Here is a 26,103-nt window from a genome sequence, read left to right on the forward strand (position 1 = left end):
CCCAAACCAGCAGATGCGGCGCCTTCATTGCGCCTGTCGGAAGGGACATGCAGGAGCCCGCCCGTGTTTACCGTGGGTCTGTTCCGGGCAGCCCAGCGGTGGAGGCGGCCCACGTGTCCGTCAGCGGGGGAGCGATCACGCTCCGGCACCCGAGTTCAGTGCTGTCGGAGGCGGGCCTGGACCGCAGCAGCCCCTGGCACCGGCAGTGACTTGGGTCGGCCCTGAAACCACGCGGCCCAGGGGCCGGACACCGGAGGACAAAGGCTGCGTGGCTCCTCTTGGGCCAGGGGCCCAGGACAGGCTGGTCTGGGGACGGGAAGTGGGCGGGTGGTTGCCGGGGAGCGTGGGGAGCCGCTGGTGAGTGGGCCCCGGCTTCCTCCTGGGGCGACGGAGACACTACTGGGTCACCTGGCATTGGCGACGGTGGCGCCGCCCTCGTCTCCGCACTAAATGCCACTGACCTGTACACTTGTAAGTGGTTTAAATGGACGGTTTTATGGTAAGTAAATCTACCCCAAGTTTAAAAAGACGATTAACTGCAACTCAAAGTGAGATGTCTCCCAAGAGATGGACACACACTGAGTCTCCCGGGGAAACCTCGGGCGGCCAAGTCCTGGGGAACTGGACACCCGGGCGGCGGCAGTCAGCACCCTGGAGAGCGGCGGGCGCGGCCACAGGGGTCACGGCCAAGGTAACTAACGCCGAGGTCCCCAGCTCTCAGCACCGGGCACAGACGCTGCCCGCTCCCCCCCTCCCTGGGGGACTGTGACCCGCACAGCTGGGGTGACTGACACGGGAGCTTCCCAGGAGCCGGTTCCCCTTCCCAGCGTGACGCCACGGACACTCGGACGCCACGAGTCGCCACTCTGACATCCCGTCCTGTCCCATCCTGGTTCTCGGACGCGGGCGCCGCCCGCCCCGGTCACCCTCACAGCCCACTGTGGGATCCGCACCCCACAGCCCGAGGCGCTGCCCAGGGAAATACCCACGTGCAAGGGAAACCTGTGTGATCCTGTCGACCCGGGTCACCCCAGTACACCGAATTAAAAAACATTTTTTTCTAATTGTCTGAGCTTGAAAAACAACCACCGCAGAGGGTCCTGAGCAGGGAAGGCGGGGCTCCCGCACTGGCCCCGGCGGGCGGCGGGAGGGCGGCCGGGCCGGGCCTGCCCCGGTGAGTCTCAAGGGCGGAATCGGCAGGGACAGAGGCAGGCTCGGAAAGACACCGCCGGCGCAGGCCGCTGGGCCTGGATTCTTCAGACACGCACGGCCACGGGCCACCTTTTACCCCGTGAGAGCGAACCCAAGAGCTGCCGCCTCCACACCGGCCCGCAAGCTCCCTGTCTGGTCGCGTCACCGTCCTTGTCGGCCAGCCTGCTCCCGGCTGCAGGTGCAGGTGCAGGTGCAGGCACGCTCCCGCCCCAGGGCCCTTGCACAGGCTGCCCCTGCGGCCTCCCCTGCTCTCCCCGGGGCAGCCACCTGGTCGACGCCCTCTCCCCTTCCAGTCTTTGCTCACGTGTCCCCTGCTCGGGGAGGCCCGCCCTGTCCGCCCGCAAGTTCCTGGACCCCCGCAGCCGCCGGCTGCTCATCCCACGGTCCTCGTCGCCTTCCAGCATACGCTGTGATTGATCGTGTCCCTTGTTGTTCCTCTTCTGTCTTCCCTGCTGGATTATAACGCCCCAGGGACAGGATGGTCACCTGCTTCGAGCTTTGGTGCAGCTGCGGGGCCCAGAGCAGCGCCGGGAGCCCCATGGGCGCCCGGCAAACGCCCGCCGAGGGAAGGAGCAAATGCCGTCACCCGGGGAGCAGCGGGGGGGTGCTGCTCCTCGCTCCCGGACTCGAGTTTGCACAGCTCCTGTTTGTGTAAATCTTTAAAAAGCACAAAGAGTGCATGGCCTGTTTGGGGCCTGCCTTGGGCCCGGGTGGCAGCCCAGGGAACGGGTGATGGGGAAGAATGAACGTTTCACACACATTCCTTTTTAGCTTTTTGCCTATTTTTCAGCGACGTCGATCCCAGCCATCACCGTTCTCATAACGTGTTCTGGCCCTGTCGGCCGCGCCCCACCAGGCCAGGCCTCAGCCTCGGGCCACCGTCCAGTCTGTCCGAGGGCTCACAACGGGCCCCTGCACCCCGTTTCCTCCGCAGGCCAGGGGGTGCCGGAGGTGCGGCGGAGAGCAGCAGGGGTGGGGGTGAGGCAGGGGCGTCCCAGGGAGGACACCGAAGCCGGTGCAGAGGGACACGCGGGTCAGGGCGGGGGCGGCCAAAGACGCCTCTCCGAGGAGGTGACTTCCGAGCTGAGACCGGAGAAGCCAGTCTCCGGAAGTGACCGGCTCAGAAAAACACCCGATTTTACAGGCCCGGCTTTCTCCAGCTGTTCGAGCTGTGCACGCCGCTGTCCGTGGTGGGGTCTTCCTCATTTTCTCCCTCCGCCCGCACCCCCGTGCCCCTTCCTCTGTCGAAAGAAGCCCAGGGTGGGCATGTGCAACACGGGACACCTGGGCGACCCAGAAGTGATCCTGGTCACAGGCGGGGTCATGAGGAAGGAGTGACCACACTTTCGCCCGTAATTCCCCTTTTCGTCGTGGCCACGAGAGCTTTTCCCATGCTCGTGTGACCCGCGGTCAGGTCAGCACTGGGGTCGGCGCTGGGGCCGACAGATGGGACCCAGCCCTCCACCCTCGCTCCCTAGCTGGGCGGCCTCAAGCCAGAGGCTTCCTGCCCGGTGCCTCAGTTTCCTCATCTGTTAAGCGGGAGTGGCGAGAGTCCCTCCTTGGCAGGTCTGTGGGTGAGGCTTAGAGGCAGTGCTGAGCAAGTGTGCACAGTAGGTGCTTAATATGAGGCAGCTGCCGTTATCGCCCGGCCCCCGGCCGCCTTCAGGTACGAGCTCCTGTCCTCGGCATTCGAGGCCTCGCCTCGGTTCTACCACACGCATGCCTTGCATTCTGCAACGCGAGTCTGCCCCGGGAAGGCCACCCCCTCCCCCACACGCCTCCCACACATCCAAAACCCCACTCGTCCGGTGCCACCTCCTCCATGAAGCCCTCAGGAACTCCCTACAGTGAGCCTGCTCTGATCTAACCAAGATCCCAGTTCCTTCTCTGCTCAATCAATCACCCACCCCGTGACAGAGGCCACGCTTGGGATTTAAAGACGCAGAGGTGAACAAGATGGCACCCCCCGCCCCCAAGGAGCTGGGGGAGACTCGGGGGGCAGGAGACGTACATCCACCGACTGGATAGTGGAGAAGCCCTCCTGCCCACTTCGCCGCGGTAAATGCTCAAAGGCTCATTTTGCAGACACGGCTCCTGAGGCTTCGAGTTCCAATGTCTCCCCGAGGTCACAGGCGCAGGCAGGGACCTAGCCTTGGGCCCCGGGGCCACACGCAGGCCTGTGACCTCACGCTTCTCTGCCAGGCCGTCCCACCCGGCTCCCAGCCCAGGGCACCCGTCAATCATTAACCTGGCCCGGCTGTTGAATTGCAAAACCTGATTCATCCCCCGGCGATAACAGAAAACCGGCTCTGGAGGGAACACATCTCGGCCCCCCGACCAGAGGGGCCGAGGGGTGACCCACCCGGACCAGGCCCAGGTCTGGGACAGGACCAGACCTTGCCGGCTGCAGACTGGCCAGCAAGCACCCACAGCCCCAACCCCGAGGGCCCCAGAGGCGTCCGCAGCCCCGCGGGGCCCGCGAACCCTGGGAGGGGCGCGGCCTGGGCGTAGTCAGCCCCGGCCTGGGACCACACCCTTGACTGATGTGCCAACTCCTTTAGATTTCAAGGTGCCAACAATAAGAGGAAAGCTTTTTGTAGGAGCCTGAGCACCTTGCTAAGACAGCAGGATGGGCTGCTTAAGCTGCGGAGCTGAGTCATCCTAGCCTCCTCCCTCTGCCCCTCTGCCTCCCCGGCCGCGCGGCCGGCTGGGACCACGGAAACCGCCCACTGCTCTCCAGCACCCCGGCGCCCGAGTCGCTCGCGTGGACGGGCACAGCCGCCGCCTCCTGCCTGGTTTCCCGCTCCTGCTCCTGCCCCGGTCGGTTCCCTCCTCAGGGGTCGGGTCATCCTGCTGCTCCGACACCTCCCGTCATTCCCTCCGTGTCTCGGGATAACATTCAAACCCGTACCAAGAGCCCACGAAGTCTCACCCCTGAGATTGGGCGCCTTCCCGCGTGGGTGCTCAATTTCAATTTTTAAAACAGAAAAAAATAATAAAGCAAAACGTCTTGGTGCTTTTAAGATGCTTAGCACAACCCCCAAGGGGAGCCTTGGCCCGTAACGGCCCAACCAGGCGCCCCGTTGATCCGGCTTCTGAAACCCCCGCCTGCCCCCAGGGCACCAGTGAGCAGACTCCCGGGGGACCCAGGAGAGAGATGAGAGGCCCAGGCCCCGCCCTGCCAGCCAGGGGGCCCGGCCCAGGGCCAGGGTGCTGGGGCCACCCCACGCCTTCTCTGCGCGCCTCCTACACTACGACCTCCAACACGACCCAGGGCAGCGCGCACTCTGGGTGGCTTCCGACAGGCTGCGTGGTGGGGCCTTTGCTCCTGCGCCAGGACCCTGCACAGCCAGCCCCTCCCAGGCCTCCTCCGGACTTCTGAGACCCACGGAGAGCCTGGCCCGGCCTCTGGGGCCTGGCGGGGGGGGGCAGCAGGGGCGTGGCCGGCCTCCCCCCAACACCCGGGAGGGCTCCCACGGGACTGATGGGGGCGAGCAAAGGCCAGGGGTCGCAGGGCTCCGGGAAGCTTCCCAGCTGGGCAGGGACCCAGGAACCACTGAGGCCCACTCCCTCAGCCCCTGGATGGGGCGAAAGCAAGGGGCAGGGGCCCAGTGGTCTCCAAAACGTGGCTCCAGAGCCAGCAGCCCCAGGGGCGCCTGGGAACTGGATGTAAGGCAGGGTCTCGGGTGCCGTTTCAGACCCACGAACTCGGAAGCTCAGGGGATGGGGCCCCGCCCTCTGGGTGTGAACAAGCCCCCGGGGGTCTGCGCTCAGTCCGGTCAGAGACCCACTGCGCTGCTGCCGCCACAGATGGACGCGCGCCACTTGGGACCTGGGGACGGGTGGGCGCTGGTCCAGAAGAAACTGGGAGGCACGTGACCCGACATCAGTGGCAGCAGGTGAGGGCACCTGTTACACTGTTCTCTCGCTTTCCCTGCACGTTTGAAGTTCTTCGTGACAGCCGCGATGCGTGGCCGGCAGAGCTGGCTGGCGGGGGAGGGAGGAAGGACGGGCTGGGGCGGGGTCCCGCTGAGAGCTGAGATGCCCTTTAGCTGCGGGGGAGGGGCCTCCCTTGGGCCCTCCTCCTGGCCTCGGACCCCACCTGAACCACCCTCGCGCCTCCGCAGCGCCTCTGGGCTCTCACAGCTGTGCTCTGGCCGAGCGGCAGCAGGGGGGCCGGGAGGGGCCCAGGGGCCTGCGTCCAGAGGACAGGGGCGTCCGCAGAGGGCCCCTAGCCCCCGGCGGGGAGTGACGCGAGTCCTCAGTGGCTCCTGCCTCAGACACTGCCAAGGCCTGGGTGTCAGGACAGTCCCCACGCACAGCGGGGACCGAGCCTGCCTGGTGGGGCATCGGCAGGTGGTGGGGTGAGAAGGCGGGGCCCTGGGCCCCTGCGTGGTCGGGAGGCAGCTCATTCCTCCAGCGCAGGTTCCCGAAGCACCGACCGTGGGCGGGGCCTTGTGCCGGGCCTGGGGGCTGCCGTCGCTGGCCCAGCAGCCTGCCCCTCGGCCCCTGGGTCGGCCGCATGGAGACACGCCCCCTCCACTGAGGCAGCGGCGCCCAGAGAAGGAAGAGACCCGGCCGGCTGCTGGGAGGGTGGCAGCGGGCATCGATGGGCCAGGAGGGCGCGGTTGCTCAATGAGCCGCCCTCGGCCCGGCTCACCCGTGCCCCGGCCTGAGGACAGGCACGCAGCGAAGCACACCAAGGTCGTGCGCACTGGGCGGCTGCGGTTCAAGCCTGCGGGCGCCAGGAGCCCCGGGCGGCCTCCCCCAGCTCTTCATCCGGCCGTTCCACCCTGCTCCGTATCCCCGCACACGTCAACTAATTCCCTACGATTCTGCAGCACCCCAAACTAATAAATTATTATTTTTTGCCGATCAGACAGAAAATAGCTAAAGTTTGATTCCTGCCCAGCAGACAGCTCCTGTTGTGTTGGCTGTTGTCATTGTTTTTTTTTTTTAGTTGACACTCCCAGGGAAAAGAGGTCAGTGTCCCTGAGTCAGCAGCCAGATACTGTATGTTTTAGAAAGTCTTGCGGCACACCGGGCGAACACCGCCAGCCTGGGCTTTTGCAAGAGGCTTGGCGTGTTGTAATTTCCCCGGGGCTGTGGGTCTGGCCGCCCCGGGCTCCGGTCCCGCAGATCCAGTCCGGGCCCCCGGCAGGCCGGTGCCGACGCCCCCGTGGGCCCAACCCCTTCACAAACGTGGCCAAAGGCTCATCACGTAGACAGACCCTTTTGAATGAAGTGCACGGTGCCGTGGCATTAAGCACGCTCACACGGTTGTGCAACTGTCACACCCTCGGTCTCCGGGACTCGCTCGTCTGCCCCAGCTGAGACTCTGCCCGTGCTAAAACGCTGGCTCTTCCCCCCCCGCCCCCCCCACTTTTGGAAGCCACCACCCTCGGCAGAGTGGCCTCCGTGTTGGTCCACGGGGCAGCCTGTGCCAGAGGTTCCTTCCTTTTTTTACGGCTGAACCGCACTCCTTTGTCATGGGTGGGCCACCCTGGGGTCATCTGTTTGTCTGTCCGCAGACCCTCCCCTCGGCTGCTGTGGACACGGGGGTGCAGATGCCCCCCGAGACCGCTCTCACCTCCTTTGAGGGCGGGCCTGGACACGGGGCTGCCGGCTCTCGAGCACCTCGGGGCGCTGTGGGGGTGAGGGTCGGCCCTCGGGGGGCCAAACAGGGGCCCCCAGAATTCACGCTGACCTGGAACCTCGGCTCATGACCTCATTTGGGAGGAGCCTCTTTGCAGACGGGTTAGCTAAGGATCTCAAGATGCAGTCACGTGGGATTAGTGGGGGCCCTGCACCCGATGACAGATGTCCTTCTAAGAAGCCAGAGGACGCAGAGCCACACAGCGGGGCCGGCCCTGTGGGGACAGGGCCCCAGCAGGGTGCTGCACACGCACCTGGGTGCACCCCACGGCGGGTGCACCCTCAGCAGGCAGTTGGCCCCTTCTCGCCCCATCCCAGCGAGTGCCGACCGTGGCAGGAAAGAACCTCGGGTCCCCCGTTCTCTGACGCTGGTCGTGGGGCCAGAGGTTTCTGATTGGACCAAGCCCCAGGCCTGGGGTCTCGCCCTGGTTTGCTGAGCCTCGGATACCCACCCCGCCCCGACCGCTGACTCACAACCTGGAGAAGGCTCCGGTTCACCACTCAGAGCTGCAAGTCAGAACCCGCCCCAGACACGCCCCCGGCACAGCTGCAGCTGTTCCAGAAGGCCCCACGGTCTCAGGGGCTGGAGCGGGTGCGGGAGCGTGCGTCAGCAGCCCGCCGGAAGGCCGATGGAGGGAGCCCGACCCCTCCCCTCCCCACCCCCCCGCACCCCACCCCGGCGCTGTGAGACCCCGCAATTCCGCCCCCGGCACATCCCGAGGGAAGCCTCGAGAACGCTCAGGTGGAAGGCTCCAGAACCTTTGCTGTTTGTGGGGGTGGGCGTGGAGGGGGGCGGCGCCGGGCGCCCATCACGGATGGAGTCAATGGAACACGAGGAATGTCCACCTGGAAATGCAGGCAGCAGCAAGGAGCCGGGAGCCGGGTACACGCACGAGGCCGGAGACCAGCCCGCCGCAGGGCGGGAGTCAGGCCCCGAGCGGAGGGATCCCTCGCCCCGGGCCGGCCGGCCAATGAGCGCTGCCGGCCACACCCAGGCCGCACCCGGCCACCTGCTCCTCACCTGCGGGTCCCCCCCCCCCCCGCAGCCCTATGGGAGGGTGTGGTTTATCCCATTTTGCAAGACCCGCAAGAAAGGCAGGAGACTCCAGGAACTTACCCAAGCTCAGAGAGCGGGCGGGCCCCCAGCACTGCACGCCCACCCGCCCAGGGGACCAGTGCCCGGGCAAGCCGGGTGAGGCTCGGGCGTGACACGGGGAAGAAGGGGAGGTAAAAGGAGACAGAGGGGAGCCACAGGTGCAGACAGCCCGGTGTGCATGCGTGTGCACAGCAGCACCCTCCACGGTCACCCCAAGGGGCAAGCAGCCCCTGTCCCTCGGGTGACGCACGGGCAAACAGCATGCGGCCCGTCCCCGCCGTGGACCAGGACGCAGGCATGAAAAGGAGTGACGCTCTGACACGCTCTACAAAGCAGAAGAGCCCCCAAAACACATGAAAACACGTGGTGAGGGACAGCGCCAGACACAGAAGGCCACACGGGGTGTGATCCCATTGATACAGAGTAGCAGGCCCAGCAAGACGGAAGGAACAGGTGGCTGGGGGAGGGGGGCGGGCGGGACTGCCGAGGGGCGGGGTTTTGCTTTGGAGCCCGGGAACCACCTTCCTGGAGGCTGGCGCTGGGCACTGTGAAGCGCCTGGGCCGCTGAGTGACAGCTGTGAGCTGGTCGATTTCAGGGTGCGTGAATTTCACCTCCGTTTCACCTCCCTGTCAAACCGACAGGCCGTGCAGGGAAACCATGTCTCCGCCCTCTAATAAAACTATGGGCCTCAAGCCCTGGCTGGTGTAGCTCAGTGGGTTGAGCGCGGGCTGCGAACCAAAGTGTCGCAGGTTTGGTTCCCAGCCAGGGTACATGCCTGGGTTGCAGGCCACGGCCCCCAGCAACCGCACATGGATGTTTCTCTCTCTCTCTCCCTCCCTCCCTTCCCTCTCTAAAAATAAATAAATAAAAATCTTTTTTAAAAAGTGTCTTTAAAAAAAAAACAACTATGGGTCTCTATTCTCCACCCAGCCCCCTCCCTTTCGTGCTGACACCTGTGTGATCAGCCCCTCCTCTCTCAGGTGACAAAAGGGATTTGGTTTTCAAACAAATCGCTTCTCAGTTTTCCGGAATGAATTAACTTGAAGAACCGAGGTTCCATTGTGCTTGTTAGAAACGAGATAAAAAGCAAGCGATGGGACTGAAAATCGCGACGGCTCGGGGGCACACGGCCTGCCCAGCACCACAGCCCCGCTCACGGCCCGGAGGGAGCCAGCCGCGTGCCCGGTGTCACAGGGCTACGGGAGGAGAGAAAAGAGCAGAATGCGGGTCTCGGCCTGCGCAGGCGGCCCGCGCCAACAAAGCGCCGCACGGCGGGTCATAGACAACCGCCGTTCGCTTCTCGCAGCACCGGAAGTCGGGGAGCAGGACGAGGTGGTCGGGGTGGGGGGCCTCTGCCTGGCCTCGGACTTCTCAGTGTGTGCTCCACGGCTGAAGGGGCGGGGGGTGGGGGGCTCAGGGGGGCCCTTTGCTCAGGGCACCAGCCCGTGCGTGACACCAAATGTCTCCCCACTCATGACGACACCACCGCCCAAAGGCCCCACCCCCTGGGAACACCGTCCCCTCGGAGATGAGGGTTTCCACCCATGAACTTGGGGGGGCCTCACATTCAGGCCACGGCAGTAAGACCCCACTCAGGTCACGTGGAGAGTCAGACGGAGCTGAGTCAGCGTTTAGGGGTGCCGATGGGCGGCGGGGACAGGGGCAGGTGACGCCACAGAAGCCAAAGCAGGCCGGGACCCAGTGTCCTTTCCTTTGCAGGGATTCCAGGAACCAATGAGGCTCTGCTTCTGGGTCTGGGGGCGACCACACGGGTGTTCGTTTCAGGGGTTTATCCAACCACACGGGTCTCGAGGGCGTCCCTGGAAGTGCCCCCAAGGAAGTGCCCCCGATGGTGGACGTTTCACAGTGAAAAGAAACCGAAGACTCCGAGTGGGAACTGCGAGGCGGGGGGAATGCGGGGTGGGGGGGCGGGGGCCTGGGAACAGCCAGCCCCGGGAGGGAGAGGCCTTGCAGAGGTGCCGAGGGGTTCTGGGGGCGGTCAGCTCAGGCGGGAGAGCCGGCGCGGCCCCCACCCCCAGGTGCGGCCAGGGGGGTGCGCACGGGAACTCCTGCAGGGCTCTGAGGCATGGGTGTGGGGCGGCGAGAAGCCCCACATGTGCCACCCAGCAGACAGGCCCCGGGGGCCCGGCAGCTGTCCAGCCCCGAGGATGCGGTGAGCGTCGGCCGGCCCACAGCCCGTCCGGCGTCCTTGGCACTGGGTCAGCCCCAGACGGGAGGGCTGGATGGTGGATCTGAGGGATGCAGGCAGGACCCGCAGGCCTGAGGCAGGGGGGTGGGGGAGGGAGGCCGGGGGACAGGAATCCGAGGGTGACGTGAGGAAGCAGGTGGAGAAATGGCTGCGGGAGGTGAGGCCAGAGGGGTCTCTGGCTCCTTCCAGCCTGGGGGGCAGTGGGAGGGCAGCTCAAACTGGCCCTGTGGTCTTGGCCCGCTGTGTAGGGGGGGTGGCCAAGTCCAGAAGTCCACCCCACCTCAGCCAGGAGAGCTCTCTCCCGTCTGACTCACTCGAGGAGCCTTCTGGGCGGGAATGCGTCCTTAGAAAACGAGCCCTAGCCCTGGCTGGCGTAGCTCAGTGGATGGAGCGTGGGCTGGGAACCAAAGTGTCGCAGGTTCGATTCCCAGTCAGGGCACATGCCTGGGTTGCAGGCCATGACCCCCAGCAACCGCACATTGATGTTTCTCTCTCTCTTTCTTTCTCCCTCCCTTCCTTCTCTAAAAATAAATAAATACATAAAAAAAAAAGAAAAAAAAGACAACGTGCCCTCATGAGGAAGCCTCGAGACAACCCAAGGCGAGGGACACCCGCCCTGACCTCGGCCTGGCCCCTCACCCACGTCTGCCTCGGGAGAGACCCCGGAACAGGAGGGGGCTGGGGAGGGGCGGGGGCCGAGAGCCAGGGCGGCCGGACGCAGGCAGCGTCCTGGGTTTGCAAACACACACTGCAGAAAGGGTGCTGCCGGGACAGGGGGGGACGGGAGCGGGGACCCACTGTGACACCGTCTGTGCCTCCTGGAGCGTCGTGGCCGCGGTCTGTGGGCACGGAGACACCCCGCCTGTGGGACACACCTGGGGCAGCGGGGTCTGGGCCGAGACGGCACGGTGTCGGCACACAGCTCTCACGTGGCTCAGTGCTGAGAGACAGACAGAGAGACAGAGACAGAGAGACAGGGAGACAGACAGAGAGACAGAGACAGATGTGGAGAGCGGCAGAGACCAGCGGAGACCGGGGGTCTGAAGACGCAGCCCCACCGGGAGGACGACAGGCGGAGCCGCCTCCAGGGACCCGCCCCCGTCCTGCTCCCGAGTCCCACGCGGCCCCACGGTGCTCACCCAGGCGCCCCCGCCAGCACCCCGCGCACCCCCGGCTCACACACGGGTGCTCCCAGGGGCCGGGCCGCCCAAGGGAACCTCCCCCACCGTGCTCCACACTGTCTAGGTACACCAGGGCGCACCCCAGGGCTCGGGGCCGGAGGCCGGCAGCCATCCCGTCAGGACGGTTGGTGGTGACAGCTGCACTGGGTCACATGACTGAGGGTGCCTGCCGGCCACGATTCCAGGTCAGCTCCCTCGCACCCGGGCCTGGGCAGGCGCCGGTGACAGCCGCCGAGTCTCGGGCCCCCGCACCCACGCGGAGCCTCCCACCTGGGGTGGACGAAGCGGGAACTTCGGCACGCCCCGCCCCGCCGCCCCGTTTATAACAGCAGGCTGCCTCCTCCTCCCGCTCCTGCCCCGGGCTCCTGCCCCAGCCTGTGGGTGCCGCCGTGGGGCCCGCCGACTCGCTCCCCGAGGAGTGCAGGTCACGACTTGCCTCCGTAAACTCGGCCTCTCCCAAGCCCTGCTCCCGGGGCCCGTCTGGCAACTGCGCGGCGTCCCAGCTCCCTGCTCCGCGGCAGGCCCTGCTGCCCCCGAGGTTAATTTTCTCATCGGTCTTATGTAAATCGGGCTCCTCCTGGGCTTGGGTTTCCCCGCAGGGAAAATGAAAGATGGCACCCGAGCGCAACCTGGGTGGCAGATCTTATCGTCTAAGAGTTGATGAGAACGTCCCTGAGGAAACACTGAGCCGTCAAGCTAGCGTCTCTTTAAGAGGTCTTGGGTAGAGACAAACAAAATGCTCTCTAACAGCGCAGGAGCAGGAGTCCCGGAGAGGCCATGTGAGAACCTGCCGTGTGGACACTGCGTGGGGGCCAGGGGCCCATCAGCCATGCCTGCGGCCTGTCGCCCTTTCCTGCTTCTGCTCGCTCGGGACAGGACCAGGCCTCAGAGCAGGGGGCGCCTTCCAGGGGGGGAGGGTGGGGCGCCTTCCCGGGGGGGAGGGGCAGCCTGCGCAGAGGCCGGAGGCAGGAAAGCACGTGGTGCGATGGAGGAAAAGGCCGTCGGGCGCGCAGAGGCCTGCGGAGGAGGTGCTCCCAGGCCTGGGGACACACGGCTTCACACACCACGTGCGAGGGCTTAACGGGGTCCTGGAAGGCCCCCGTCCGCATCCGTGAAAGAGGTTCCAGCTGCAGCGGGGGCAGCTGCCGGCCCAGAGGCCCGGCGGGCAGAGGTGGGCGGGGTGGGGTCTGAAGCGGGGCGAGGTCTGGAGCGGGGCCCACGCTCAGGGAGGGAAGCAGGCCCCGCGTCCCCACACAGGACTGCAGCCTCCCACCCGTCACCAGCCTCCCCGTGGAATGAGCCTGGTCTTCTGGACTCCCAGTCACTATCGGAGAACCTGCGATTGTGTGTCAGGCGCAGAACCAGGTGCTGGGGGCACGGCAACAAACAAAACCGAGGTCCCTGCCCTGGTTGGTGTGGCTCAGTGGGTTGGGTGTTGTCCCGTGCATGGAGAGGTTGCTGGTTCGATTCCCGGTCAGGGCATGTGCCGGGGTAGCAGGCCAGGTCCCCGGCTGGAGGTGTGTAGGAGGCAACTGATCAATGTTTCTCTCCCTCTCTTTCTCCCCCTCTTCCTCTCTCTCTAAAAATAAATAAAATCTTTAAAAATAACCCCAGGGTCCCTCATGGGGAGACATGGACAATAAACATGAGGCCAGGCAGACGCTCTGTCCGCTGCGACAAGGCCACAGAAAAACAGCAAGGCAGGGCCAGGACACAGGGGCACCGGGAGGGCATCGGGTGGGCTTTGGAGGGCAAGCGAGGCTTGAAGAAAGGCTAAAGGAGGCGGGTGAGGGGACAGATCGGGGGACAGGGGTGGGCAGAGGGGGGCAGCTCAGGCGCAGTGCATGCCGGTGCGTCTGAGGAATGGCCGGCGAGCACGGGGCAGGGGCAGGGGCCGGGCGGAGGGCGTGGGCCCCGCCGTGGGGCTTGGAACTGAGCGGGTCAGAGATCTGGCTGCGGTCAGCACGGGGTCCCCTCGGCTGCTGGGCTGAGAAAACCTCACCAGGAGCGGGGTGGGAGGGGCGGGCAGGCGGCCTGCAGGGACCCAGCCAAGAGCTGGCGGCCCTCTGGCCCACGGCGGTGGCCACGGCAGGGCGGCCAGAAGCAGCTGGACCCTGGGAACGTCTCCAAGGGGAAGCCTTAAAGCCCCCCATGGTTCAGCGCGGGAGGCCGAGCGCACAGCCCAGACCGAGCCCGAGACATCTGGCCCGGGGGAGCCGGAGGACACGGGAGCCAGGACAGCGGCGGGATGGCGGCCAGAGGGACGGGGCCGCGGGGATGGCCAGGAGTCAGGCGGGGTGGCCTTTGACCCCCACGCTGAGATACGGAGCCGGCTGTTGAAATTCAGGGGAAAGGTATGGGCCCAGGATGCCAAGGTGGGAGTGGCGGGGACAAAGATGGCGTTCCCGGGAGAACACCCGGCGAGCCGCCCGGGCAGCATGTGAGCGCACGGGGCGTCGGAGCCCAGGGACGTCCTGGGTGGGGAGGCCAGGGCCACGGGCCCGCGACTGAGAGCGGCCCACCGGCCGGCGTCTCAAGGGTCTCAGGAGTCCCAGACGCTCCAGGAAAGGTGGGAGGAGCCTCACCCAGAATGCCAGGAAGCGAACAAGGGTCAGGCCACTCCTGTTCCTTCCCCCCCACGGCCCCAGCAGGGGCCCTCGGTGGACAGGAAGATGCGGCGGGGAGAAGGGAGCGAGGCCAAGACAGCGTGCCCGGGGCCGCGGGCCGGGGGCCGGGGTCAGTGGGGGGCTCCTCGCACACCACCCGCAGGCCGTGCCACCCCAGCGCCCAGCCGGGCCCCCCCAGCACCCAGCCGGGCCCCCCCAGCGCCCGGGCCCTCTGAGGCTCGGAAGGCCTACACGAGCGTCTCTGTGCTACTTTGTTTCTCTCTGCACTTCCGCTCCTGACGGGCACTCCCGGGGCGAGCGGAGGCCAAGGCCACCTTCCAACGAGGAGGAGGGGGACGAGCCACGTAAACACTCGTGTCCCGTCGTCTTGGGCTGGTTTGTTCTGTCTGCCTGCCACGCGGTGCGGCCGAAGTCTCTGCATAGTGCACGTGGCTGCGGGGCCGAGCACTCCCGACCCGAATCCTCGGGTGCCGAGGTTTGAACAAGAAAAGTCCGTCCCTGGCTGGCGTAGCTCAGTGGATTGAGCGCGGGCTGTGAACCAAAGTGTCGCAGGTTCGATTCCCAGCCAGGGTACATGCCTGGGTTGCAGGCTATGACCCCCAGCAACCGCACATTGATGTTTCTCTCTCTCTCTCTCTCTCTCTCCCTCCCTTCCCTCTCTAAAAAATAAAATAAAATCTTAAAAAAAAAACAGTCTACTTCAAAGTAGGTGGCTGTAGGACTTTAAAAAACAAAGAAAAGTCTGTCAGCGTCAGCCGTGTGGCCGAAGCCCACCTCGAGGGTTGGCTTATGACCCCTGGGGCCCCTCTTCTACCGACCAAGGGCGTGGGAACCCCCTTCTGGGCACCAACATCCACCAGCAGGACCCACAGACGTGGCCGTGCCCGAGGGAAGCCCCTCACTGAGCTGGTCCACGGCAGCAGCTGGCGCCCGGCTGGCCTGCAGGAGGCCGGGGCCCGGGCGCAGCGGTGCCAGGCGGAGGCAGCTTCTGCCAGGACTTCTCCCGGACTGAGCAGCGCCAGACCCGGGGAGGCCGGAGCACAGTGGGGCGCACCCCCACGGTGTGCACCCCCAGAGACACATGCCAGTAGACGTACATGTGTGCCCACGTGTGTGGCCAAGCGCACCAACACGGGCCAGTGTTCATGTGTGTGCACACGAGTGGCCACAGATTTAAACATGGCCACATGTGTGGCACATGGATGCACACATGCCCGAACCCGCAAACACACATGGGCTGTTTGTGACGTGTCGCCACAGGTGTGCGCACATTGACGTGTGTGTGCCTGTACTTTACACACCCGCAAGTGCATCACGTGACATATGTCAGTACATGTGCCCCCTGCATCAGCACATGGCCACTCCTAGACATGCATGTGCCCATGCACCCACATGGGTTCATGGGTCAGCGGCCATGCATACAGGTTGCCATGCATGTGTGCAAACACTCATGTGTGCACAGTTTGCACACAGGTACATGCATCAACACGCATGTGCACGTGCGCACACACTCGTGAAGCCAGAGAAGAGCGAATCCACCAGGAGCGAAGCTGGAAACAAAGGCACACTAGACTCGGGGACACTAGAGCAGGCCCTGCTGTCCCGCTGTGGCCCTGGAGCCCGGCGCAGCGGCCCCGCCCTGCCCTGGAGGAACAGATGGGAAAGAGGAAGAAAAAGCCAGCCTGCCTGGGGGCACACCGGTGAGCACACAGACCTGGGCCTCCCCCGGAAGGGAGTTCCCCCCAAGGGCACAGACCAGCCCCACGGCTCTGCCCCACACGGCCAGGTGCGGGGCCTGCGGGAAGCACCCCGCTGTTTGGGGTGCAGGAGCGCTTTCTGGGGCCCGGACGCACAGAGCTGGGGTGGCCGGGCCCGCAGGCTCCCCTGGCGTCTGTGGATCTAGAACACACCCCGGGAGGGAGATGTGGGGAGGCCCCCGGTCCCCGTGGTTCGGGAGGAGACTCTCAGGAGTGAACCCCACTGGCCATACGCCGCGTGGGGACAGGAAGAGGGGAGGTGGACCCAGGCAGAGGCCATGGGGGCCCCTGCCCGGCCCCCAAACACCAAGCCGAGCTGCTCAGAAACACAGAGGAGGGCAGGCAGGGTGGACCCAGGCTCTCGGCGTGAAGCCGCGGCTCGGCCACTGGGGCCGTGTGGCTGGGACAAGTGACTGTTGCCTGCCTTCCCCCAGCAAAACGCAGGAAGCAGCACAGTGGCTGTTTGTACGCCGGAGGGGACCAGTGGAACACCCAGCGTCTGACCTGGTGGCACCCATTAGCGTTATCTGCCATCAGCCCTCGCCCTGTAACCGGTGGGCAGGGTGCTGCCAAAGGGCACGGAGCCGCGGAGGCAGGCGTGGTGGGGCGGAGGCAGGATGCAGCCCGCGCTGGGCCGGGAGTGGGGAGAAGGTACGAAAACAACCCGATTTCAAAGGGCTGGCTGTCCGCTCCGCCGTCCCACCGGGAGCCCCCGCCCAGCCCTCGGGGACCCCACAGGGATGGCAGCAGCATGGCCCCTGCGCCAGCAGGCTCCCAGCTCACGGGGGAGAGAGAGAACCCATACATCAATGCATAACATGATAGGGTTGACTTTTAGGGAAATTTGGGGGATGAGCCTCCCGGCCAGAGGGGCAAGCAAGCCAGAGGCTCTGAGGTGGGGCAGGCTTGGCGGGCTCAGGGACCACCCGGGAAGTGAACACGGAGAGTGAACAGGCAGGCGCCAGGGCGCCAGACTGTGGGCGCGCCTCCGGGCCACTGAAGGGACTTTTGTGTTTACCCGGAGGGAGAAGGACAGCCTGTGAGCGGAGGGGTTAGGTGTGTGTGTGGAGACCCCGGGACAAACAAGACCGCTGCCCCGCGCAGGCGGCAGCTGGGGCGGCGGGAGAGCTGGAGCTGGGGGGGAGGGGCAGAGTCCATGTTGGCCCTGAAGGTGAGGCCCATGGGATTTGCCGGCGGACCTGACGCATGGGGGTGGGAACTAGGTGTTCAGTGCGGCTGACACTTGACGCCAGGCCTTCGCCTCTGCACCTGGAGGAACCAACCCAGGTGTCGCTCTGAGACGGGGAACGCGGGGGGCGAGGGGAGCCCTCCGCAGCTGGAAAAAGCAGTGGACTAAGCGCCCGAGGCTGCTTCCCAAGCAGGACTCCAAGTTAAAGACGGCAGAGGGGACACGGCTTCCCTCCTGGACACGAGACTCAGTCCTGAGGCTTCTCACTGCGCACAGGGGCCAGGCGGACGAGCCCCCCGCCCCCTGGGGCCCAGCTGCAGCAGGGCCTTCCCTGGCGGCCCAGGGACACACAGTGACTCCAACATGTGCCCTGGGCTGGGCTTCCGTCATCGGTTCAAATCCGGTGGTGGCAGAGCGGTGCACTCGGTTCCGGGAGGTGGACGCAGAGGGGCCGGGGCCTGTCCTCCCTGGTCTGCCTCCGGGATACTTTCTCTCCCGCGCACAGGCGCACGCACACGGACGTGGGCATGGCAGCAAGGTCACCCGAGGCAAATGGCTATCTTTAGCTGTTTCCCAAATGTCAGTGGTGGTGAGACACTGGCCCCAGAATTCCCCCGGGACTCACGGAGACGGTATTCACGGAGAGTTCCCGAACACTGCCGGGCGCCCAGAGACACGGGGTTACGCTCCTTGGGCCACACAGTCTGAACACCTCTCTCCCAGTCCTGGGCGCTGGGGGAAAGGAGAAACGAGTCTCACTTCTTCCAGAAGCTTCTCCTGGAGACCTCAGGACACAAGGTCCTGTGTTTGGGGCTAATCCATTTGGCCGTTTGTGGGGGGAAAGCTATGGATGCACTACTAAGCTTTAATTAAACACATAACACATGAAAGCATTCTCTTTGTTTAAAAGGATAAAGTAGGGGCATTACAGATACAGTGTAAGTTTGCTTGGGCCACGCCTCCGGCCCCTTCCCTTCCTCCCCTGAGAGTCGCCGGTTTCGTCAGTCTGGTGCGCACCCTTCCACACCTTTTTCTGAGCTGTAACATGCGCTAATATTAACCCATTGAAAACACAGAGTACTGTTTTGTGGAGTTATTAAAAAAAAAAAAAAATAGCACCAAACTTTGTCAGCACTGCGTTTCTGAGACCTATCCTTGCTACAACGTAGCTATCTCGTTCCTGCTTTCTGCCTTGTGCTGAGAGGCCCATGCACCTAGGAGCTCCCCTTTATGGCCTCTGATCCAGCTGTGGTGGATTAGGGTTCGTGTCCGACACGGCCACAGCCGTGTCAGCCCTGGCAGGTCGCTGGCCTTTGCCCTGCGTCAGTGTCCTCATCTTCAGGAAGGAATAATAATAACACCGCTACCTGCGCCGATTTCACAAGGCTGTGGTCAGAACCAAATGAGAAACCAGGCGCATCCAGGACATTTCCACACGTGTGTAGCTGCCTTTGTACTTGATCACCTGGCCAGGAGGCAAACCTGACCCGACCCTGTCCCACAAGCAGGCAGCCCGAGGTCCCCCATGGGGACTCGGCCCAGCTAGGGGTGCGGCCCGGGGTCCCGGAAACTGCCCCGGGCGGCAAAGCGAGACAGCCCTACTCAACCCCGTCCGCAACCTCAGAAACGCACCTCAGCCCCACCGGAGGGGACCAGAAGGACCACGGTGACAAAGGGGCCCTCTCCGGTGGCGTGGGGGAGGTGGCTACCTCCACACGGCGGGCGGAAGTATCAACCCAAACTGTGCGACAAAGCAGAGCAGCAGCCAGCAGGGAAACAGGGAAATAACCGAGTGTGTGTGTGGCCTTTCGAACGAACACCAAGAAGCAGCGAAAAGAAACCGGGATAGACGTGTACGTTCGGACAGAGGAAGAAAAAGCTTCAGGCTCCGCCGGTGACCTGAAATCCAGCTGCAGGACATCTGTGCACAGTGCGGTTCAACGTGTACACAAAGCCCAGGTGTGAATGTGTATGGATACCTGCCCGTGACATAGCCACGGCAAAGGACGTGCGGGCGACCCCGGCGCTGCCTGAGGACCAAAACGGGGGAAACTTCCTTTTTTCCCCCCTCCATCTGAATTTTCTTTTAAAGTAGCCAAGAAACATGAAAACACAGAACTCCAAGCACAGACCTCCCATTCACGCTGCGCGGGGGCACGTGCTGCCAAAGAAAACACCAGCGGGCGGCCCCTCCCTCCGCGGGCTCCCCACCCACGCGGCCCCCCGAACGCTGGTGGCCTTCCCCCTCCGGAAGGCGCTTGGCTGGCACTCAGGGGGGCCGTCCGATGGGCTGGGCTTGCCGCCCTGCCTTCACGCCACTCGGCCCCGAACCAATCACCCTCGAGACGGTCACGCAGGATGCCGGAGGGCACTCACTGGACTGTAAGCCCAGGAACCCCGGCTCCAGGACAGCCGAGGACGGCGGCACTGTCCTCTGGAAAAGCCCAGAGCAGGAGTGGGAAATTAGGCGGCGTGTGCGTTTGCACGTGTACACACGTGTGCATGCACACACACACACACACACACACACGGGGAGCTGACATCTGGAACCTGCCCCATGACCATAGAAAGAACCCCTGAAATACGGCCAGGAGTGGCCGAGCTGACGAGCACCTTGGGGAGCTGTCAGTCCCGCCCACCCCACGCCTCCGCTGCCAGAGGCGCCCCGGCTGCGCCGCCGCCACCTGAGCGCCCACGGGCGCCGAACCCGAGGGCCCGGCGGGCACTCACGGGCGGCTCTCCCCAAGGGAAAGCCCTGACGGCTGCTTTGAAAAGCGCAACAGACAGACACAGGCCTCCTTAGCCTCCGTGGGAGAGAGAGAGAAGCAATGCTAAGTTCTGAGGTTTCACCCCACAAGTTTTCCTGCCATTCCCAGGAGGACAAAAAAAACAAAACAAAACAAAAAAAAACAGCCCGAAGAGGAACTCAGCCCCTGCTCATCAGAAGGCTCTCCACGCAGTCAGATCACAGGACTTAGCAGGACAGGATTTGAAAGCCCAATTTGCCAGTAAGAAAAGACGCCCCCGGCAAGATGACTCACTCGGACGACGCTGCCCCCCACAGCCCCCAGGAACGCCTGCTCCCGCCCGGCCCCTCCTCACAGCCGGCTGCGTCCCCAGGAGGGTCAGCCAGGTCGAGGCAGGCGGAGCCACCCACTCGCTCAGTCACTCACTCACTCACTCATTCATTCGGTTCCCAAGCCTCCCGCGCTGGGCCTGGGGCACAGCCCCAGGAAACTCACCTGAAGAAGCAGGATGGGGGCGGGGGAGGGGGAGAGGTCAGCCAGCAAGTGACAGCATCCACTCTGCCACAGCCCTGTGTCTGGCCGGGTCCTGGGCAAAGGTGAGCCCCGGTGTCCCCTCCCGCGGTGCAGGTGCTGGCTCTGCCTGCAGAGCTCCAGACTGCCTGTAGCGCAAGTGTGGGCTACGACCGCCCCAACTTCTCGATCACCCCGACTTCCCGGTCGCCCCGACTTCCCGACCGCCCCTCCTGCAGTAACTCCAGGTGCATTCAAACAGGGCCCCCAGACCCCCAGGGTGGTAGAATCAAACCGTCTGAAGGCCTCAGACACCTTAACTGGTCCCTCTGGCTAAAAGGACGGCATTGTGTGAGTAAGGTGAGGTCAGGGCAGAGCCCTCGGGCTGTGGGCTCTCTCTCCCAGGACCCTACTCACTGAACCTTGGACCTGTGCCCGCCTCTGCCGGAATCTGGGGAGAAAATCGGCTTATCCCTTCCAGCCGGAGTGCGGAGGGCGGTGCAGGGGGAAACACAGAACAGCTCTACCAAGCACCTACTAGGCCGGGGCACCCGTGGGAGTTCTCGGGAGCACATGAATGTCGGGTTTCTGCCCCCCTGGGCTCACAGGAAGCAGGCAAAGAGTGGTCCTAGAACTAGCAGACCCCCCCCCCCCACCCCAGGCGTGTGAGGCGCCGCCCCAGGGCAGGCTGGGAGGCAGAACCCTGCGCTCAGGGTCCGACCCCGGAGGGCGAGGTCAGGGTCCGGGATGGTCCGTCACTCAGGCCTCGGAAACGCTAGCCCTCAGCAAGGCCCCTAGGTGCCGCCCTTGGCTCCCAACCTCAGCCCGGTTGGCGTGGGACTGGGGAGGCGGCAGCGGCCCCTCCGGCGCGCCGCTCGCTCGGCGCCCAGGCCCTCCGGCTCCCGGCGGGCCCCCGCACTCACCTTATAGACCTGCTGCTTTATGATTGAAGGCACCGCCAGGATCATGACGGCACCCAGCACAGCGCACAGCAGCCCCGCGCAGCCCAGCGCCACGACCGCCCAGCACGCTTTGGCGCTTCTGCTCATGTCTGTGCACCCGGGTGCCCACGCGGTGCGCTCGGGGCTCCGCGCCTAAACCGGACGGGGCTGGCGACAGAGGCGGCGGCGACTCCGGGAACGCGGGCCGCAGGGCACGGCGGGCCTCGGACGGCGACAGACGGACGGCGGCACACGGCACACGGAGGAACAGCCCGGCAGGTGACCAGAGATTTTATGCGCCATCGAGGGGCCGCCGGACCGCCCCTGGGGCACCGGGCACCAGGATTCGGGCGGGAGGGGCGGGGGCGGGACCTAACGGCCAGGGCGGGGTCAGAGGCGGGGCTAGGATGGTCCGAGGGGCGGTGCAATCAGGCCCTCTCTTCCGTTTTGCGAGGGTGGTGGGGAAGCGGTGGAGGCCCGGCGTCCGGCGTCCGCGTGCCGGGGTATCAGCTGGGCCCGGGCCCCGATCCCTCCCATCCCGCCTGCCCTCCTCGCTGCCGCTTGCTTCCCGCTCGCCCCTTCCCTCCCACCTTCCTCCGTCGTCTCCCGTGGCCCCTCGCCTCCTTCCCGCTCCCGCGCGCCCTCGCCCCCCCCACTTCCCCCGCTGTGACCGGCATCGTGTTCACTCTGACTAGGAGTTTCCCAACCTGGGTCCCCCCGGGCCCTCTGCAACCTCCTCCCTCCACCACCGCCACCACCGCCACCACACACAGTCTACCGCAGCCTCCCTGTCCCTGGCACACGCCAGGGCCCCCGCGCCAGAATCTGGCGCAGCCTGGACTTGGAATCCTGTCCCCCCAGATATCTGCCCGGCCGCTTCCTTCAGGATGGCCGGGCCGCCTTATCAGCAAGGCCTCCCTGCCACCCTGCGGGAAGTCAAAGAGCGCCAGCTGCTCCCACCCGCCCCTCGGCCTTATCGCCCGCTCCACATGGGTCCCCGACTGGGATGCTGCGGGCGGCAGCTGGCCCCATGCCCTGTCCTCGCAGCTAGAACGCGGCATGGAAGGGGAGCTGGCCCACCGCGAACGGAGCCGACCAACCAGGGGCGGCCGGCGCACAGGGCCCGGGGCGATGCGCCTTGCGCACAACACCCCGCATGGCAGATAAGGGAGCGGGGAACGGGCAGAGACGTCGTCAACAAGTCTCGGTCTGTGCTCTCACAGAGAGGCCGGAGTGACGCAGGAGCCGTCTCAGAGAGTGAGCGCTCCCAGGAATGAGAAAGCAAGTGGGCGCGCGCTCCCCTGCCGACTGCCGACTTCCGCGCGGCCCGCGGCCTCCTCGGCCTGCAGCCCCCACCGGCGCGGAGTTCTGGACCCCGGATGTAGACGCATCCGCTCATTCTGTGGGTGCGGCCACTAAGGGGGCATGGGGCTCCCGCGTTACCGGGGGCTGAGCTGGCAGTGTCCCCAATCCCCGGGCAGGCAGGCCAGTCGTCCCTGCGGGCTCAGAGCAAGGCCTTCTGAAACTCTTGCTCAACCCTGGGAGGAAGCAGCTTTCACCCGGGCCTACCCTGGACGGGCGTGTGCCGGCCTGAGGCGCTGTTAGGGAGCACCTGCTGCAGGCCGGCCAGCGCCCCTGCCTGGGACTGCCTTCCCCCCGGAGCCCCAGCCTTGTCCAGGGCACCGGGAGCAGGGCCCGGCCCTGACCTAGATCCGCGCAGCCAGGCCAGCGTGGTGCGGGTCGGGGACACCGGCCAAGAAGTCCGTACTCTGGCGGCTCCCGCCCCGGGGCACGATAAGGCCTCTCCTCCCCGGGCTGCTGCTGCTGCGAGCGCCACCAGAGGGGACGGAAACTGAGAGCATGAGGACAGCTCGACTGTCACCGCTCCACACAGACGCGAAGCCATCGCTTAGCTAATTCATTCGGTAATTAATCACAGAACTCATCGATGAATGAATATCCTTCACTGAATTCCTTAAGGCGCTCAAGAGTCATCAGCTACAGGGGCTGTTTCATTGATTTATTGTTTTTTTTTTTGGGGGGGGTGACTTTTGCAGTTCTTGGGAGTTAAGTGCATCTGGGCTCTGCGCTGGCCCTGACTCCCCCCGCTTCCTGGACACCCGGGCCTCCGTCAGCAAGGGTCCACTCGCCTTGACCGCCTCGCCCAATCGAGCTCTGATTTATCACGGAGTTTTCAAGGCCCTCGTGTGCGCGGTGCTTACCCAGGACGGCCACAAGGCCACGGCAGGAGCGTCGTCACATCACGCCACGCTGTCGCCTGACGGGGGAGAGAGGCGGGGAGGGAAGGATGCGGGAGGCACGTGACCACCCGTGACCTCCAGGGGAGGAGGCGCTCCCCCGGGGCGGGGGGGCAGGGGGGCAGCCTCGGAAGGGGAAGACCTCCCCGTGTTTCTCGGAGAGCGCGGCCTTGCTGGGGGGAGGGGGAGAGGATGGGGAAGAGGAACAGAGACCGGCGACAGTAAAACACTCTGGGTGCTAGTGTCAGAGGGTGACACTCGTCCTCAGCTGCAGAGAGCGAGTGCTGGCGAAGGCGTGGGGGGCGGGGCAGGGGAGCTGGGACCCTCCCACACTGCTGGTGGGGTACGAGGTGGTTGTGGCCTCGGGGGGCGGGGGAGACCCAGCCTGCAAAACAGCCCCTCAAAAGGCAGGGCCCGGAGTTCCCAGAGGACCGGCGGGCCCGCTCCCGGGTCGGTGCAAGAGACACAGAAACTTTGTCCACACAAAAAGGGGCACATGCGTGTTCACGGCGGCAGTGGCCTGGAGGTGGCAACGACCCAAACGTCCATCCGCGGATGAACAGACAAGCAGAATAGGGAGCCTCACACAGTGGAATGCGGCCGCTCGGGCGGGGGGGGGGGGGAGAACGGGGCACTGGCCCACGCTGCCCCCCAGCGGGCCGTGAGACCATGCGGCAGGGACCCCGGACACTAAAGGCCGTTTATAGGAAACATCCCGAACAGGCGAAGCCACAGAGACGGAAAGGACACCAGCGGTTGCCGGGGGTGGGGGTGGGGGCGGGGTCAGGAGTGGTGGCTAAGGGGGCAGGGCGTCTTTGGGAGGTGATAAAAATGTTCTAAAATCGATCATGGGGCGGGGCACAACCCTGGGCAAGCACTAAGATCCACTAAATCATATGCTTTCAATGAGTGAGTTGTATGCTATATTAATTTCATGTCAACAAGGATACTATTTACAAAAAAAAACAAACCCCAAACAAACCCAATGCTTTCCTATGGCTCCTCCCTTAGAATAAAAACCAAAGCTCTAGCCCTGGCTGGAGTAGCTCAGCGGATTGAGCGCGGGCTGTGAACCAAAGTGTCGCAGGTTCGATTCCCTGCCACATACCTGGGTTGCAGGCCACAGCCCCCAGCAACCGCACATTGATGTTTCTCTCTCTTTCTGCCTCCCTTCCCTTTCTAAAAATAAATAAATAAAATCTTAAAAAAAAAAAAACAACAAAGCTCTCATCACAGCCCACAAGGCCCACCCGCACCTCCCAGACCTCAGGTGCCCCTCTGCCCCACCCCTCTGCGGGTGCTCCCCAAACCTGCACCTGTGCTCCTGCCTCAGGACCCCTGCCCCCGCTGGCCCCTCTGCCCGCCCAGCAAGGCCCAACCCCCACGCACCCACTTCCTTGAAGTCCGCACTCCAGTGTCATCTTCTCTGCAAGGACTTCCTTCCCGTGCACCCCTCCCAGTGGCGGCCACACCCACGGCACACTCCGTTTCCCTGGGCTGCCTTATTCTTCCCCGCGGCATTCACCACGACCCCACAGGCTGCAGGGGGCACGTGTGTGTGTGTGTGTGTGTGTGTGTGTGTGTGTTCCATTGTCTCCCTTCCCCTCCAGAACGGACAAACTTCCCGAGCCCAGAAATCTGTGTCCACTGCTGTGCCCCCAGCTCCCAGGACAGCGGCGGGCACAGCGTGGGTCCTTAGGCTGTAGGTGTGGCTGCCCAAGAGCTACCAGAGCCCGGGGTGAAGGGCCTGCATCTGCGGCCGGGCCCCAGGGCAGCCTTGGGTGAGCTGCGGGATCGCCCGGAGCCCCAGCACCCTCGCCCGTCCAAGGGATACTCGGCGTGTGCCTCCTGGGGATGTCCCGGGGATTGGACGGGATGACCCTGGTCACACACTCTGCAGGGTGCTGACATCCGCCGTGCGGTCTGTCCCACCCCGTCCCAGAGGGAACCAGCAGCAGCCCCGCAGGCAGCAGACGAGTTGTCGTGCCTGGAAGCGAGATGACCTGATTCAACAGTCACAGCTGGTGATTGGCGGAGGGGACATGAACCGAAGTCGGGTGGCTCCGGAGCTGGATGCAAATCACCACCCTCTCCGCGGAGGAGAAGGAACTGGGGGAGAGCCGGGGGAGAGGGGGTGAGGAGAGGGGGTAAGGTGGGGGAGAGGGGAGGCGGAGAGGAGAGGGCGGGGGAGAGGAAGGCCAACCAGGGAGAGGAAACCACCACCTCTGACCACGTCGGCCACCCGGGCCCCAGCTCGGGCGAGGGCAGACCCAGAGGCCACACTCGCTGGTTTGATTGATTCCGCTGATGCCGACTGAGCACCTACTGTGTGCGGCACCCCACACGGAGCTCTCCCAGCGGTGCGCACGGCGGAGCTCCCTGGTCGGCCGGTCTCCATGCCGGCAGACGAGCACGGACAGTCAATGGCGAACACAACCACTGGGGACTTTTATCGGTCGCACGGCAGAGCCATGCTGTGCCACCCAGCAGCCACCCGCCGGGTGTGCCTGCTGGGTGCCCACCGCAGGCGACAGGTGCTGTGTCGTGCATGCGCCTGGTTCCAAAGACTGTGTGTGAAAGGAAGGACGTGAAACATCTCAACATGTTGTGCTGATCACATGTTGACACAGGACGTGTCCGGTCAAATAAAATGCCCTACTAAAATGAACCCCGCCGGCTTCCTTTTTACTTTGTAAAACTAAAGGTTCTAAAACTAAAAC

At 64.7% G+C, this 26,103-nt stretch overlaps 1 protein-coding gene across 2 annotated transcripts in view; it reads right to left on the reverse strand.

Moving 5' to 3' along the window:
• The window catches only part of SCARB1 (scavenger receptor class B member 1), a 52,341-nt gene extending 30,849 nt beyond the window's left edge, over positions 1-21,492 (reverse strand). Inside the window, exon 1 of one of the 2 annotated variants that reach the window (XM_045843809.1) lies at positions 21,108-21,492. In XM_045843809.1, coding sequence (XP_045699765.1) covers positions 21,108-21,233 — 126 coding nt within the window. In that variant the 5' untranslated portion in view covers positions 21,234-21,492. The remainder of the gene's footprint in view (positions 1-21,107) is intronic. The other variant, XM_045843816.1, reaches the window with a different exon arrangement.
• Between the last annotated feature and the right edge of the window lie 4,611 nt (positions 21,493-26,103).

Source organism: Phyllostomus hastatus, unplaced genomic scaffold, assembly GCF_019186645.2.
Source record: "Phyllostomus hastatus isolate PE091 unplaced genomic scaffold, TTU_PhHast_1.1 phas_contig_1162, whole genome shotgun sequence".
Lineage (NCBI taxonomy): Eukaryota > Metazoa > Chordata > Mammalia > Chiroptera > Phyllostomidae > Phyllostomus > Phyllostomus hastatus.